This window comes from Melopsittacus undulatus, chromosome 4 (genome assembly GCF_012275295.1).
Source record: "Melopsittacus undulatus isolate bMelUnd1 chromosome 4, bMelUnd1.mat.Z, whole genome shotgun sequence".
NCBI lineage: Eukaryota > Metazoa > Chordata > Aves > Psittaciformes > Psittaculidae > Melopsittacus > Melopsittacus undulatus.
The window spans coordinates 98,483,787-98,499,716 of record NC_047530.1 but is presented as its reverse complement, the minus strand read 5'-3'; the positions used below and the strand labels follow the sequence as shown (position 1 = coordinate 98,499,716).

The window sequence follows — 15,930 nt, the reverse complement described above, 5'->3', positions numbered from 1 at the left end:
TTATCAGAAAAGGCATTGTATTTTGGTTTCCACCTTATTTAAAACTGATTTTGGTTTTCAATCAATTAAATCTGAGTATGTCCAAGTTCAGTTTTCAATTTTCTTTCCCCCCCCCCCATAACAGTAATGATCAGGATGACCATAATTATAAAAGGGCCGGGGAGAAAACCCGAGAACAAGATACATAGTGTGAACTGTGCTCTCTTCCACATGAGCACGCTAGGGAATGTTAGTTTCAAGCTCTTTGTTTTTCCTTCAGGTTGTCACTAACAAAATCTCTACCGTTTATTAAAGCAAAGCTACAGTAAATTTTTCTTGCAGTCTTACAGCAGGTTTTCATATTACCAGTAGGACTTGCATGCATGGATTGCAGTCACACACACACGCTCACAGACATTGTACAGTAGCCAGTTGGCACCATAAAAACAAAAGGAAAACAGACATTCATTTCTTTGAAGTGGTCAACATTAGAATCGCACCAAACATTTGGATTTCAAACAAAAATACTGCACAGGTCTTCCACATCTACATGGTAAATCATCCCTTCACAATGGACGGAGCTCTCGTCTCCATTTGTTCAACATGCATCGCTGAAGCTTGAAGGCACGCTGGCCAAAGAGAGCCCTGTTCTTTTTTGTCATCTTAACTCCAGTGTGCTGCTGTCGGGGTGAAAAGAAAGGAACAAAATAAAGCCAAGCCCTTTTGCAGCACACCGGGAAAAGGTCATTCGGAGACCACAGTACTTGGAAGGCAGCCCAGCTGCCTGGATTCTACTTCTAACTGTGCTCTTGGAGGCATTGAAGGAATACGCTTGTCTTTAAAACTGACATATAAAGGCAAATTTCTGCAAAGCCTTTCTTTTCAAACTGCTCACGGCAGACTAACACTCCTTCTGGAAGAAACTGGTCCTTCAGTCACCAGCTTCAAGTGGGAAATTTCCTACCTGCTGTCTTAAACACTGAAGCACCAGAGGTTATGGGGTGATGTTGAGGCATTCATCAGCTTCAGGAAAACTTTACGCACACACGCGCGCACACACACACAAAAGCTAAAACGAAAACAAATCCCCAATACCTCAAGAGCACTATATCAAACCAGAACTCTTGGGCTACTGACTGCCAGCACTGTCAGAAGCTGCTTGCTTCTGGGAAGACACCTGGAGGTTGAAGCCTGACGGTGATTTTGTATCCTCCCAGGGTGAGATCTGCTGAGCTTTACTGATTGCGAGATAAAGCAATGTTTTCAGAAAACTAAAACCAACAAACTCATAATAACCATCACCAAAATCACCATTGGGAAAATTCCATTTGTTAGAAGGTCTCATTGAGAAACACCAGTCCCTGCCCTGCGGAGCAGGACAGACATGATTAACAAAACCCCGAGCGACCTGTCCCCCACACGCCGGGCCTTCGAGGACTAGTCCTCGAATTATACTGGAGGGGGAGAAACAGAAATAAACTAATAAAAGGTTGTATCACCTTTTTTCCTCCTATTAAAGTTGTTATCCTCTTATTCCACTCTCATTTCTTTGTTTATTTTTCTCCTTTCCACTCTGCCACCTTAGCTGGGGGAGTTATTGGTACAAGAGTTTGGAGAGTCCTGCTCATTTATTGTGTTCAAGAGTACACACACCGGCTGCCGGGGCAGGTGGTGGTGGTTGTGTTCACGGTGCTGCTCCTCTGAGGCATTAAAAAGCCCTTCCTCCTCATCCCCATGGGGACGGCCGCTGCAGCTGTCACAGAAGTCCAGGGGCCCGTCCAGAGCATCATCAATGAGCCCATCAAACTCCTTGAGGTCATCGTGATGGCCCCGGTTGCATACGCAGACTTCGATGCCCGAGTCGCCAGTGAAGCGGCGCTGCCTGCCCGGCGTCTTGTCCTTCGCATCGGGAATGGCGCTGCTCTGCTCTAAGCTCTCAGAGCTGTAACCTTTGAGCAGTTCCTCCTTGCACTCAGTATCCTTATCGGGACTGGCCCTCTCCACCAGCTCGGCTCCTGTGCTGGTACCACCAGGCTCAATGCTTTGTATTTTGGCAACTGCTCTCTCAAGTGTGGTGGTGGAGGGCTCGGGATCCCCAAGGCCAGGGGACCCGGGGTGGTCAGTACTGCTGTTATTGCCACTGGGTGCTGCTGAGCTGCTCTGTGCTGGCTGTAGGTTTCTTGGCGTGTCTGGGATTGTGCTACTGCTGCCTGCTGGGACGCACTGCTGATGTAAGGCACTGTATGGCGGTGGTGGGGTCGGCGGTCGGTTCACCACTTCCTCATAGGGAGGTAGTAAATAATTTGGCAAAAACCCTGAAAGTGGGAAGCAAGGAGGAGAAGTTATTTCTTGAACAGCTTATCCCAAGAAACAAGTCATTAATACAGGTCTGTTAGCTGTTTGTTGCCTACCAGCACCTTCCCTCTGAACAGCTCAAGGGGCTTTACAAGGGGTGCCAAAACTGAGCCCAAATGAGACACATCATGTTACAGAGAAGCAGCAATCGTGGCACAGGAGGGCACCTTTACAGGAGGAGATGGACATAGCTTGGAACAGCAGCTTGATCTCTTGGCTCTCAAGTCTTTGCCCAGGGCTACCAAGTGAACTTACCATCACTACCCTGTACCCCAGTACAGCCCCATAAACCACACCAAGGGATGGCCTGCATTAGCTGGAGAGAACATCCTAGGAGATACCTCACCAGCCCTCTCCAACACTGGCTTCTCAGCCAAGATTCCACTTTCAAGAGCAGAGACCTCATCTCACAAAGCTTTGTGCACATATGAAGAGACATAAGCAGTTACAAGCATCCTGGCTTTCCGTTGTTGTTTTAACACTGGATTCATTTTTTTCTAGTGCAGGAAGAACAAACTGGCAGTACTGTCAAGAAAGTTTGGTTTATTGTACTTACAGCCCCACAAATCTATGACAGATTTTGTTTATTTCTTAAGAGGCAACAAAACAGTCTATATGTAGACAGAATTGACTTAAATACTGGAAACACAAAGACAGCACTGCAGTTTTCCATGTGCAATTGGGTATCCCTGGGAAGAAAAAGGCTGCTGGGGATTATTTCTGAGGTGGCTGCAAGAGCTGAACAAGAAAAGCAAGTTCATATATGCAACTCAACAGTCCGCTACAGGAAACTCAGTTGCGATACCACCAGACAAGAGGCCAAGGCCTGCTGTTCTAGTGCAGCATAGGAGGGCACGAAGGAGAGCACAAAGCAATTGTACTTTCCCTGAGCCATGGGCAACAGCTCCTTCCTGCCCAGTCCTAGGGCTGCTCACCAGCAACGTGGTCTGGTCACTGCAGCACAGGGCAGGAGGCAGCACAGTCCCTCCCAAGGCACCACTTCCACCCACCCTGTGTGACTGAATTTCAAGAAGCCACTTCCTACACCTCAGTCCCACCAGCAGCATGTGCAGGCTAGAAAGGAGGAGCATCCATGAAGTCCTGAATGAGATTATTATAAGAGCCCTCCCAGAAAAGCACTAAGGGAATCACTGTACTCCCAAAGCCAAATCAAGGGTGGGTGTGAAGGTGTTGTAGCTGGTGTGGTTCAACTCCAGACTCAAGGGGGAGTCAAATGCATCCAGCAGCTGGAATATGCCACCTCATCTCTACAAGCCAAGGTTAGGCTACAAAGCTGCCCACTGCCTTTTGCTGAGCCCAACCACTGCTGCCTGCTTCCACCCAACACAGAAAACTTGCTGCTGCCCTGCTACCCATGACCTCCAGGAAAACCAGTGTGAAGTACATACGGAAATAAAACGGCAGGGCTGAATAGTTATGGGCTTCCCGGTATGCGATCAGGTTGATCTCATGCTGCCGCTGCTGGGCCTGGAGACGATGCTTGGTACGTCGGTGATGGCAAACACAACAGCAGCTGAGGATGATGATGATGGTCCACACCAGCCAAAACCCTGCAGTGGGGGAGAGCAAGTGTTAACCACAATGCAGGAGCCACATCCAAACCCAGCAAACACCACAAAGGCAATGGGGAAGATCGTTAGAAAGCCCAGATGTGAACCGTGCACTGCTCTTAAAGGCAGAAATACATGTTGTGCCAGGAGGCTTCAATACAGACCTGACTGCATAGTGGACTCCTATTCTCACAGGCCTTGGGTAGCCCTAACAGAATTGGGTAGCTCTGTAAATGCTTTGGTACAATGTGGAGTATGTTCACTAAGTACAACTCTAGAGAAGAATGAAATATGGAGACAGAGCTAAGCTCCCTCCATCATCGCTCCCACCCTTTGGATATCATTTCTTCTAGCCAAAAATATGAGAAGAGCTGTGAATAACATTGAACTTGTCTCCTACAGCCACTTTGGTTTGAAAATAACAATCAAGACACAAAAGACACTCTGCAGATTGACCACAGAAGAAGAGGAAAAAACCCAAGCAGTATGTTTTGCTTTTGTTTGCACTACTCTTTAATTCCCATCCCAAATCCTTCATTGTTATGTTTAACAAAACCATACTCTTTTTACATAAATGTCTCAAAATATTTTTAAAACTTATTTTTGTATTCAATGTCTTAAATTATCCAAAATTGGATTAAACCAGCCCCCCACACTGAATCCTCAAGAAATCTAACTTCTGCTCTCTTTGTGGTCACGGCTGGTCTCGGTGCCCTGTCGTACCACACATACACTGCTCCTTAAAAGGGAATTTATAAAGAACACTTCCTGCATTTCCTCCACTCCCTCCAACATGTGGAATAAATTCCCCTTTCCACAGATCTCCCTTCACACTTGCATGCATGAGAAAAGCGTTTCTGAGAAACACTTCAAAAGAGCTACAACATTCACTGCAGGTTAGGCTTTTGCCTCCTGCAAGGGCAGCCCCCAGCTCTACCTGTTTGAATCTCTTTTTCAAGCTCAGGTTTTGCAGCTCAGGACACCAGGAGAGCTCCCCCTTTAGAAACGTGTAGGCCTGACAACCACTCCACAGAGATCACAGCACTGCTTTTCTTTCGGCAGGACCTTTGCCACTCTTCATTACTACCAAACAGTCAAAATGAAGACTCCCCATGCTATAGCCCATTTTCAGCATGGTTCTGCCCTGAGCGATTAAACTGCTTTTTTCTCCTCCCTAGTAAAAACCTCTAGTCCCATCTTTACTGTACCTTGATGTTTTCAGCATCCCCTGCTGAGTTAGCAATGTTTTCTCTGCTAAGAGCTGGGTGGGGAAAGGTGAACAGTTTAGGAATTAGAAGAATGAGAGGAGTGCTGCTCTGGCTCAGAACAAAGTGCAATCGACCCATATCACCCATCTCACAGACCCGCACTGAGCTGTTTGTAGGTGAACTGGATGTGCCATATCGTGCCTGTGAGCATTTGAGCATGGACTTTCACCTCCCCGTGTTGCAACCCGAATTCTTTATGTATTTTGGCACAGCAAAGTGAAATCTCTCTCTTGCCTTGCACAACCAACCTCCCTAATGGACTGGATTCCACCTTACACCTAAACTTATCAAACCTTGCTATCAAATGAAGGTGTTACATGCTCCATCTTTTTCTGCTTGGCTGGAAATTAAGGTTCCTAGGTAGTTTTTCTAGCCAGCCTACTCAACAGTACCACAAAGGGCAGAGAGAAAATGGTGATGTTCACTCCAGAGAAGCAAAGGATGAAGCACTTGAGATGTGCTCTGCATCTGAGCTGAGAAAGTGTCTGCTACCTTCCAAACACCTTCCATTTCTAAAAAAAAAAAAAAAAAAAACAACCAACCTTTTGGTAAAAACTAAAAGGATTTGCCTAGTCCACCCTTCCCTCCAAAGCTAGGCATTTGCAACGACCCCTGTAGCTACCCCCACTGCCACAACCTTGCCATGCAAACCCTATACACATCGCCTTGCTGTCTGAAGACTCCCACCTTCTTTCCTGCTAAGAGAAGGTCCCTTGCCTCTTAGTTGCTGAAGAAGCAAGAACACACTCATCAAAACCAGGTCACTGGCACAGCATGCCACCATGCACTGAGACAGGCCTGCAGTTCATCTTTTAAGTACTCCTTATTTTCAACAGGCAGTCCGTGATCATGCATTCAAAAAATAATGGAAAATTACACCCAGCTATCCAGGGATTTTAGCCACAGTTATGAAAACAGATGCTTTTTAACACATTTGATCATGTCCTTTCCCAACGACTCTGGAAGCAATGGTAGCAAGCAGCACTTAGTTAGTTAAGATGTCCTGGAGAACTGCCACTGTTAAGCAATCTCAGCTGTAGCAGCCGAATTTTTCTGCAGGGAATAACTGCTCCCACCCAAGCCTGCATCCAGAAGAATAATAAAGTACTTCTTTCAAAAACTTCTCTACCCATTCCAGAGAAATCCCAAAGTGCTTTGCAGACAAACTGATGCACAAGCTCAGAGCAGGGGTCAAAGTAAGCTCAGCCATTCCTGGGAAGACGTGCGGCACCTCTGTAAACAACCGGCAGTAACAACATACAACAGCTCAGGATAATAAATTAATGTTGGATCCTACTGAAACCACAGGTGGCATTCTAAGTAAGCAGACCATAATTTACTGGATTGCAATCTGGCCACAGTGCCAGGAACAACACCTCCGTTCTTGTGCAAAGGGTCCATGCACGCTCGCAACCACAAGTGGATGAGATCTGTTGTTTTTCATGGGAATTGCCAGAAAAAGAATCCACTAATACCACATTATTGCCTGGTTTCATTAACCGCTGACACTTCCTAGAGCTTCTAGGAATTACTCAACCCCTGACTCAGCATGAGCCCAAGGATTTGTTTAGATGATCACAGGAGGTCAGCGGTGTGTGCCCACAATGGCCATTTACTGGCTTCTGGTGTCCTCCTTATGGCTTTGCTCCTCATGCTTGTCATTGAACGACACATCTGTACTGCAGGGCTCAAAGTCCCTCCAGTGCATAGGATGCAATAGGATGGGACACCCAATAGGTGCTGAGGTACATGAGGGGCTCCTTGCTTGCCACTTGAAGAAGGGTGCCAGCACTGAGAGGAGGATCTGATGTAGCTCTAGTTGCAAGCCCAGCACAGTGCTGGCAGTCCAGGGCCTCCATAAAAGGCTCTACAACATGCCCTAGCCAGAAGTTTGGGTACAGCTGTAATTTTGGCTGCAGAACAGAAAAACTATAAAAGCCTAGCAGATATATAGTAGGGTCATTTATCTGGACTAAAGCTATGCATACAGGCCAAGTACAACTGTAAATATTATGTCTAAGAGTATAGAGTGAACAGTGAAGATGTCCAGGGCTGAGCTGTGCATTTACACACCTGGTGATGCTTGGCTTCAAAACCAGCGGCAAGGAAGTAAGCCAAGCAGAACGCTGGCTCATGTACCCAGTGGCTCATTTGGCAGGAGGGGTATTTCAAATTCACCCAAAGACAACACTACTCAAGCAGGAAACGTGGAGGCTGAGCACAGGAGTGGTATACGCTAACACCTTGATTGTGGTGAAAGGAGGTACTGGCTCTGCCTTGTGCGGAAAATGGGCAAGATGTGCAGAGGCACCAGAAATTTTGGCATTAAAAGGCCTCTAAAAGGCAAGTAAAAATGGGCTTCTAGTTGCATTCACCAACCCCTAAAACCTTCCTTGTGCTCTTCAGTGTGTGCCTCCTTCCCAAATGGACACAAGCTGGTTTTCAGCTGCATTGTGCTGAGCTATCACTGCAGTCACTGGAAAAGAAAAAAGGCTGGGAGACAACTGGGCATCTCGATCCAAGTTTGCCATTAAATGTCTGAATGGAGAGATACTATTACCCACTGCCAGGTTGTCGCTGACCACTGGGATTGAAAACTCATGGCAACCTGAGGGCAATGTGACAGGCAAAACGCAAACAGAGTCTTTGGAAAAACAACCACTGATGATGAGCATCAACAGAAGTCGTGCACCAGTTCAGAGCTAAACATGCCCCAGGGGACCATTGGACTTGAAAGTAATTTCAGGCGGATTCTTGGTCTATGGAAGAGTCAGAAGCTGAAACAACTCTCCAGTCCAAAAAAGGCTCAATCCTGAGAAACACTGCAGTATTTTCTGCCGAATTCACTGGTGATGCTAATGGGTGGATAATGATGCAACCAAGGGGTGAATCAGACCCAGCCAAGGAGCTGAGTTTTGCCAAGAGATTTCCCTGCCAGGGCGTCAAAATGTTTCATAAAAAAAAGAAGTGTCATCCTCTTACCCAGCATCGGACAGGCTCAGAGCTGTAAGCTTTACAAGAGCACCAAGCTCCAAGTCACAACTGGAGCTGCAGAAATACCCAGGGACAGAATTAGCTCCTAGGAAAGCCATCTCCCACAAGCAGAGGAAATACCGAAGAGAGAGAAGGCAGCTACACTTCAAGAGTCCTTGGGAAAGGGAGCCTCATCACATGGTCGTGCACCAGAGACATTTTCTACCAGCTGCGAAATAACATGCCAGGCTGAAAGCTTCAAGAACAACCTTCCTGGGACGCTGACCAGAGCTTTGCTCAAACTTAAGAATGATTAAGATTAAAATAATTTAACAAAAAATAACTCAGAGCATTTGTTCCGCATGAAAAAGGTGGGAGCAATGCTCAGGCTGACAATGTACTGTATTTGCTGCATGGGATGTTGCCATCAGCATTCCCGTCCAGGGGAACTCCTTTTATCCTGTGCAAAAAGGAAAATGTCTTCTGGAGCGCTCCAAGGGTAGGAACAGCGAAATCTGCCCTCAAGTTCATGGTAAACTTGGGCAAATGCCATCACTCTGCTGCTGGAAGGAAGTCCCCTAAAAGCAAGCCAAAACACATTGCAAAGTGGTTTTGTGTCTGCCTGACAAGCATATGGGTAATAGCTTTGGCTCCATGAGACCTGGTTCTGAACAGAAGTGGGACAACTTCATTGACTAGAAAGTGGTCTCCCAAATGGTGGCTATCATCAAAAACAGGAGAGAGATTTACTTGGTACCAGAACCTGGATGCATTCAGTTTAATAGTGTCATCCAGCACAGATCCTCTTCTGCCTGTCTCTTCCATACCTCCTGCTGCCTCTTCCACCCCTTCTTGTGCCGCAGCTGCGGTTTGAACTGGTTTGAGGGAACCAGAGCAGGTTGAAACTCATCTACCAAACACAACAGCAGCAAGAGAAAGACTATGACTTTCAATGACAGCTTTATGTCAGTTTAAATCAATAGGACTGTAGCCCCAGCCTGATCACACTGCAGGAAAAAGTTATGAGTATTTGTAGAGTACAATGGCAAAAGAAAAGCTGAAACCAACATTTCCAACTTCTGCTTGTTTTCTTGTTCCCAGACTGCTAACTCAGACAAAAAGAGATGGATGCTATCTGCAGCTGCTTTCTAGTTTTCAGAACAGTACCCAGTATACGTGGCACACACACTGCCATGAGATAAGGTGGAAAAAGACAGATTTCAGAAAAATCCTTTGCTTATCTTGCAATAGGAATCAACTTGAGGCAGTAAATCTGCAGGCACTGTTTTTATGCCTCTCTTCTGGGGAGGGAGCATTTGAACAGCAATTGTTTCTGTGCTCCAGAAGATGCAAGTCCAGTCAGTTCCATCTGACTTACGCCTCCCAAGACATTCATATTGGTAAAATGCACTTTGAGCAGCAGTCTAACAGGGAGTGGAGAGGAAAACCAGCGGACACCATTTCCAGAACACCTGGAAGCAAGATCTGGAGATCACTGCACCAACAGATCTGTGTATCTGGTGAGAAGCTGGGCTGGATGTACAAAAGGCAGGGGGTGCACCAGCACCAGCAAACTCTCTTTCCTTTCCTTGATGCTCAACACAGAGCACGTAGAAGCAGGCCACACAGGGCAAAAGTCAGTTTTTGCACTGTCAGGCTATGCAAGACAGCTTGCCTTCTCCTTTGGGTTCGTGAATTTTACTGAGCCACATCAAAACAAGCTTAAGACAATTTTGCTGTCTGGATTAGGCTAAAAAATGTGCAAGTAAATCAGGAAATAACTCCCTCAGTGACCCTATTTATCATGAGTTTCTGCATGGTTGTGACATTTGTTTTGTTTGTCCTATACTGTCAGCTAGGCCTTATCATGGGAGCATTATCGCTGAAGCACCAGCTGAGGAGTAACAGCAGCCAAAGGTGAAGTTTGATACATCTAAAGAGAAAGCCAGTGCAACCACGTAGGAGGCTAAGTGAAAGGCAAGGAACAGGGTAAATCCCTCTTTGGAAAAGGACATGGACTGAAGGATAAGATAACAGACAGTAAGGAAGAAAACTTGGGACTGATGTGTTGTTTGACTGAGAGTTTTGGAGACTGGAGCAAGTTTTGGAAATGAATTCCTATTATGAAGCTGAGCTGGAACATGTACGTGGTAGAGCAGTTGCTTTAGTTTTAGCAACTAACCGGATCCCTGCCAAAATTTTCTGGCAGCATGCTTTTTGGGGAAAAGAGCTGTCTAGAGATTCCAAGGGGAAGTGTGCAGAGATGAGCAAAATGTTCAAAATCAGCAAAAACATCAACTGTGCTGTCTGCAAACAGAACATTTTTTTCCCTGTACAACCCTTCCACCAAGGCCCAAACAATCAACAACTTTTTTACTTTGCTGAAGAAGTCAAAATAAAGCAAAATAGGCACATGCAACATCTGAACACTCACCCATCGCCAGTGCTGGTTTGCTGTACAGTATCTATGTGACTTAAGATCAGCTAAGCCCACTAACTTTAAAATCCTAAAACTAAGATCTTCTGCACACAGTGGCCAGCAGCCTGTTTCCATGTTCCATGATTCCTGAAGCATGGTGGACCCTTTTTCCAACCACACTATGCAAACTACTTTCTATAGCTTTCTTGCTGTGTTCAGAGCCTCTGGAACCATTCAGTTTCATGCTGGTCCTCAATAGGCAAGAAAACATACAAGGATGGACGTCAGGAGATCTGGATTTGGGTTTCATCCCTAATTATACACTTAAACTCATGAAAAATCCAAACATCTGAGCCTTAATTCTTAACCTGTAAAAGGCAGGAATGGCATTCTTCCCCAATTACCTTCCTTCTATATTTTGGAAAATGGTATTTTGGAATATTTAAGCAGTAGATGCCTGTCAGGCCTGGAGAAAGGGCAACATTGGGCAACTCCAGTAAATCACAATCACATCATAACACACCTGAATGAAAACTGTAAGTAAGCAAACCCTAGTGGCTGCTGCCATTCTCCCAAGACCACAATCCCCACCTTGGGGATCGTGAGCTCTCTGGGGAGCCCAAAGCAACTGTTAAGCTAAAATGTTGAACCAGCCCAACCACCATCCAAACAAATACAAAAGCAACAGTAAAGCCTCTTCTTCCCTTTTACTTTTTATGATTCTATTCCAAGAAAATTCAAGAGCATACTGCACATTTTCCCTCATTTTACCAGCTATCAAGCTTGAGCTAAGAAGTAAATATACCTTTATATAGCTATTAGACCTATATATGTATGAATCTGGACATAGTTTTATTATTAGGCAGCATGGCACTATTCATTATTTTTTTTTAACAAGAGTGGGGTGGGGGATCTGAACTGGGCTGCTATCTAATTTTAAACACAGGCCGTCCACCTGCTTGGCATATCATGTTCTCCATTCCTCCACTCCACCCCTTAACAAAATAATACCTTGATTTTGCATCCTATTCCACTGCCCACAAGGACTGGTTTGTAATTACTGCAAACTTAACGTGCTGTCTAGAAATGCTGAGATCGGCTGTTTTCAAAGACAAACTTCCCTCAAATTCTTAAACTGGGAAAAAAGATCCTTTTTACGGGAAAAATCTCTAAGTGGCCACAGACAGTGGCCACAGGATCACATTTCAGAAGGCATGTCCGGCAAAGACAAACTAGTTTTCTTTTCCATTTCAAATGCCACCCTCCTCTGCTTCATCTCTCCACAAAGCTGTGGTGGTAAATAAACCCAGGATTTAATTCAACAAGTCTAGCAAGGTCTGTTTTCAGGCACACAAAAGCACTGGTGGTCCGAGAAGGTCAAGAGGAGCAGAAACTTCCCAAAACCTACTGCAGTACATACATACACTGGTTAAAATCAAAACACAGAACAACCATGAAGCCATACTTTAAAGGCACTGCTAAGTTAACTGTTCATTAACCCAAAAGTTAATAATAACTTTTTAAAAGCTAATCTATTCCCAAGCATGTAAAGCTGTTACACTCCACACCATCAATTTATGGCTTATATTAAGACTATTTTACATATACTATCACTGGTATTCACCTTGAAGGTCTTAGAGTGCCTCACCATATGTACCTACCGAAGATACTCAAGAACTGGAGCAGCAGGTAAGTTCTGCAGCTGTGCTCACAAGCTCTAGAATATGAGTTTTCATTTAAAGGATACGCTCCCCTGTCCCTCCTCCCTCCCACTCCAGCAGCCTTTTTCTAACACAATGGCAAAGTGAGCTTAGAAAACATTAACCAAATTTAAATCGATGTTGGACATTTGCCTGAGTTTGCAGAAAGCCTAGAAGAACAGGTCTCGTGTTTGCTTTACTCCTCTCATCGCAGTGTGGTATATGATGCTCTCTGCAACACAGAAGGGATATGAATCTCAATGCAGAAAAACCCATTCCTCCCAAGGAACCATCCAGCAGTGTGTGCCACTAATATGTTTGTTCCATGATCTCAGCACGACCTCTGTACTTGCCCTAGAAAGAAGCCTGAAAAATTCTGCTTCTTTCTAACAAAATCTGGTTTTATCTTCCAAGAACTTTTATGATGCAGCCAGGCACTGCCAAGTCTCAAAATCCGTGCCGTACTGAGAGCACAAAGATAGTTAAAGTAAAATAATTCCACTAAAATGGCAGGGGGCTATTGTTCGAGCTGTATTGTTTGTATCCAATTCAATTAAGCCTCTCTTTCAAGATGTCCATGGGAGAAAGATGGCGACTGTGCAACAAGCTCCAGCGTGCAGCTGTACTTCATGCTGTTGCTCAATTTAGACCCTGCTTGCCACAGTCTGTAAACCCTTGCATACGTGCATCTTCCTCCACATTCCCACCCACATAAATCCAAAACTGGGTCTGACCTTCCCCTCTCTGCTTTGTCCATGCAGCCCCATATAGAACAAATTCCAGCCATCTGTCCTGCCCTGCCTGTGCAGCCCACTGCTAGGACATGAACCAGGCAGCCCAAGGAAGCCATGTATTCATGCCTGTCTCTCAGCCTGCTAGGGTCCCTGGAGCAGTCCCCCTAACTCCCCATCCCCTCCCCTTTCCTCGTCATGAATTGTTTCTTGAAGTGTTCAGAGACTTCTGAAAATCGAGCTGCTGTAGAAGGTCTGCAATACATTCACATCCTGCCACTAGTATCAACACAGCGTGACTTGAAGGAGTCTATTAGATTCCTGTTTAGTTTATAACCACACAGTCGATGGTTCACTGGTTAATTTGAAGAGTAAAAGCATGTCTCCAGGCTAAAGGATTCAACTATTCCTGTCCTTAGATACAGGTTAAGTGACAATCTTTGTATGTATAATACATTTCCACACACATGATACTTTGAGAAAGTGAAACTATGGGCACAGCAGAGGGATTAAGTAGATAGCACAGTTGCATAAAAGCTACAGGATACTACTGGATATGGTAAGAAAGCCTCTCCAGCCTCTCTAATGTGGGGGTGCAAAGCTCAGAGTTCCACATTTCCAAATTCTTGGAGCACAGATGCCTTCTCAGCCTAAGCTCCTGGCAGTACAACAGCACATCAACACTAGTGTTCAACCCTTTGTGCTCCTTCTCAAGAAAGGACACAATCAGAGCAGCACGAGTGTAAAAGTTTGCCTTTAAAATTTAGCATTTCTTACTTCCCTATCCTCTCAACTTCCCATTTTTCCCATATAATTTTATCAGAGTATTGCTGACCTGCTGCCATCTAAATGGATTTAACAGGTATAGCCACTCAACCACTCACTGGAAACATGGGTAGTTTTAAATGCCAGATTTTGGAAAAGATTAGGTAAGAGGGGTTGCCATGGGCAATGTATGTTCCTCACAGCCCACAGTATTCGGCCACTGTTAGCCTGCAAGATTTGCCCAAGACCCTCTCCATCCAAAGAGCTATGCTCCAAACACAATGCATCCCGAGGAGAATAAATGTCCTGCCCCCACCCCCCTCGAAAGGATAGCTTTAAAAAGATAAACGAGATTTAAACTGTTACTCTTGCAAAGAACTAAAACAATAAGCTGAAAGATACTGAATTAATTCTCTGCTTGTTTCACACTCTAGTGTAGCATGCATTGGCATTTCTCCCCCAAGCATGGTTTCCTTACTTGTGTACCCCTCAGTATTGCCCAAATCAATGAGAATACCAAACAAATCTCCAGTCATGAACTTGGCAAGATGACTACTCCTCAAAAAAGCATGCAGTGCCCACTGTAGAGACCCTATTTCCTTGGCTGTGTCAGGTCAACTCTGGTTTGTGTTGCAGTGAAATGCAATTGTGATGTGTAACAAGGGCTGAATATAAAACCCCAAGGGACACAAGCCAGACCTGTATGAGAGCCATGCAGATTAGGAAGGGAAGCCATACAAAATGGAAGGACTTACACCAGAGTTCATAGTAGTAGTTGCAACACTGGGATTGTCCACAACAGTGGCCCGTTTCACATATGTAACTTTGATTGTTGACACCCATGCAGGTTTCCTTGTCCTAAAATTAAACAGACACACTTTTAAGATGTTTTGTCAGTATCTTCTGTAAATGTATTTTTTTTACTTAAATGATCTGCAAGCATTTGTAAAGTCACAAGTTATGGTCTTGGGAAACTATAGAATACATAAAGTTGTTAAAAAATAGCTACAGATCACCAAAAATCACAAACAACTGTTCAGAAGAAAACCCCGTATCTCCAAACTTATGAGTTACATTGCTTTAGCATTCAAGTCAGCCCTGCTTTCTCATCGTCCCTTTCCCATCAAAGGTTACTACGTTCTAAGAGCCAGACATTCTCTTAAGGAAGAGACGTCATTTGTTCCACGTTTTACACAATATCGCTGCATTAGTGGGGCTGAATGCCAAGTGGAGGAAATGCATTCATAAACAGAACATTATAATTTGAGAAAAGACTGCTTGGATTCATTTAGATTTAACTGATAATTGCAGTATGTTCCTGCAAGATTCCAATCTAAAATGATTCCTTCATAATTAGCCATATGCTTTGTGTAAGATAAGCATTCCTGTAAAACTTCTTCCTGGAATAGCAAAGTAGTCCAGGAGCTCGGCCAAATCAGCTGTACTTTATCACCCAGCAGGTCCATGGGACACTTAAGATGGAAAAGGACCACGATGCAAGGTCTTGCTCCCCACATGGGGCACCGCTTCACAAAAGTCTCTGTTTTCCTGCTAGTCTAAAACTCTGGGTGGGAAAAAGTGCAAAACACAGGAAAACAGAAGCTTTTTACAGGTTGTGGTTTGCACATCCTCTAGGATTTAGGCTTTGAGGCAACCTGGAAGTTACACTACACAGTTTCTTATGAAACAGAGGTCTTAATAAAAAACATTGATGTTGCAAACAAACCTGTAACAAAGTCTAAAGTTTTCACTTTCTTTCACTTAAAATTTATTGTAAGGCAAAGAAAATGTGGGGAGGTTTATACTGAAAGATGTGTTGAAAGAATTAGTCTTGTAAGGGACACCTTTCAAAACAAACAAACAAAAAGCCCAACAAAACCCAACCAGCAGGTTACAGGAACACACATCACCGGACCCCAACACGTGCCAAGCTGCACTGCCCTCTATTTTATGAGGGCACATAGCCACACTTCTCAGCTCTACAGAGCCACCATATGCACAAAATACAAAGATCACCTCAAATGATGGACCACCTCACTGAAAGAGAGAGGTAAGGCAGCAGTTTCAACGCAGAAGAGTCCTGCACTAAGTTCTTAAGGAGACTCAGTCCATCTGGGGATGTGGGGGAGCACCAGCATCCCACCACCATGCAGCACCCCGGTCAGAGCT

The 15,930-nt window shown here is 44.8% G+C and overlaps 1 protein-coding gene across 4 annotated transcripts in view; it reads right to left on the bottom strand.

Moving 5' to 3' along the window:
- Positions 1 to 15,930, bottom strand: part of WBP1L (WW domain binding protein 1 like) — a 60,824-nt gene continuing 44,894 nt past the window's right edge. For 3 of the 4 annotated variants that reach the window (XM_013130430.3, XM_005154551.4, XM_031053859.2), the window contains exons 2-4: positions 14,517 to 14,619; positions 3,744 to 3,905; positions 1 to 2,294 (exon numbers count right to left, since the gene is read on the bottom strand). In XM_013130430.3, coding sequence (XP_012985884.2) covers positions 1,561 to 2,294; positions 3,744 to 3,905; positions 14,517 to 14,619 — 999 coding nt within the window. In that variant the 3' untranslated portion in view covers positions 1 to 1,560. The remainder of the gene's footprint in view (positions 2,295 to 3,743; positions 3,906 to 14,516; positions 14,620 to 15,930) is intronic. The other variant, XM_034062317.1, reaches the window with a different exon arrangement.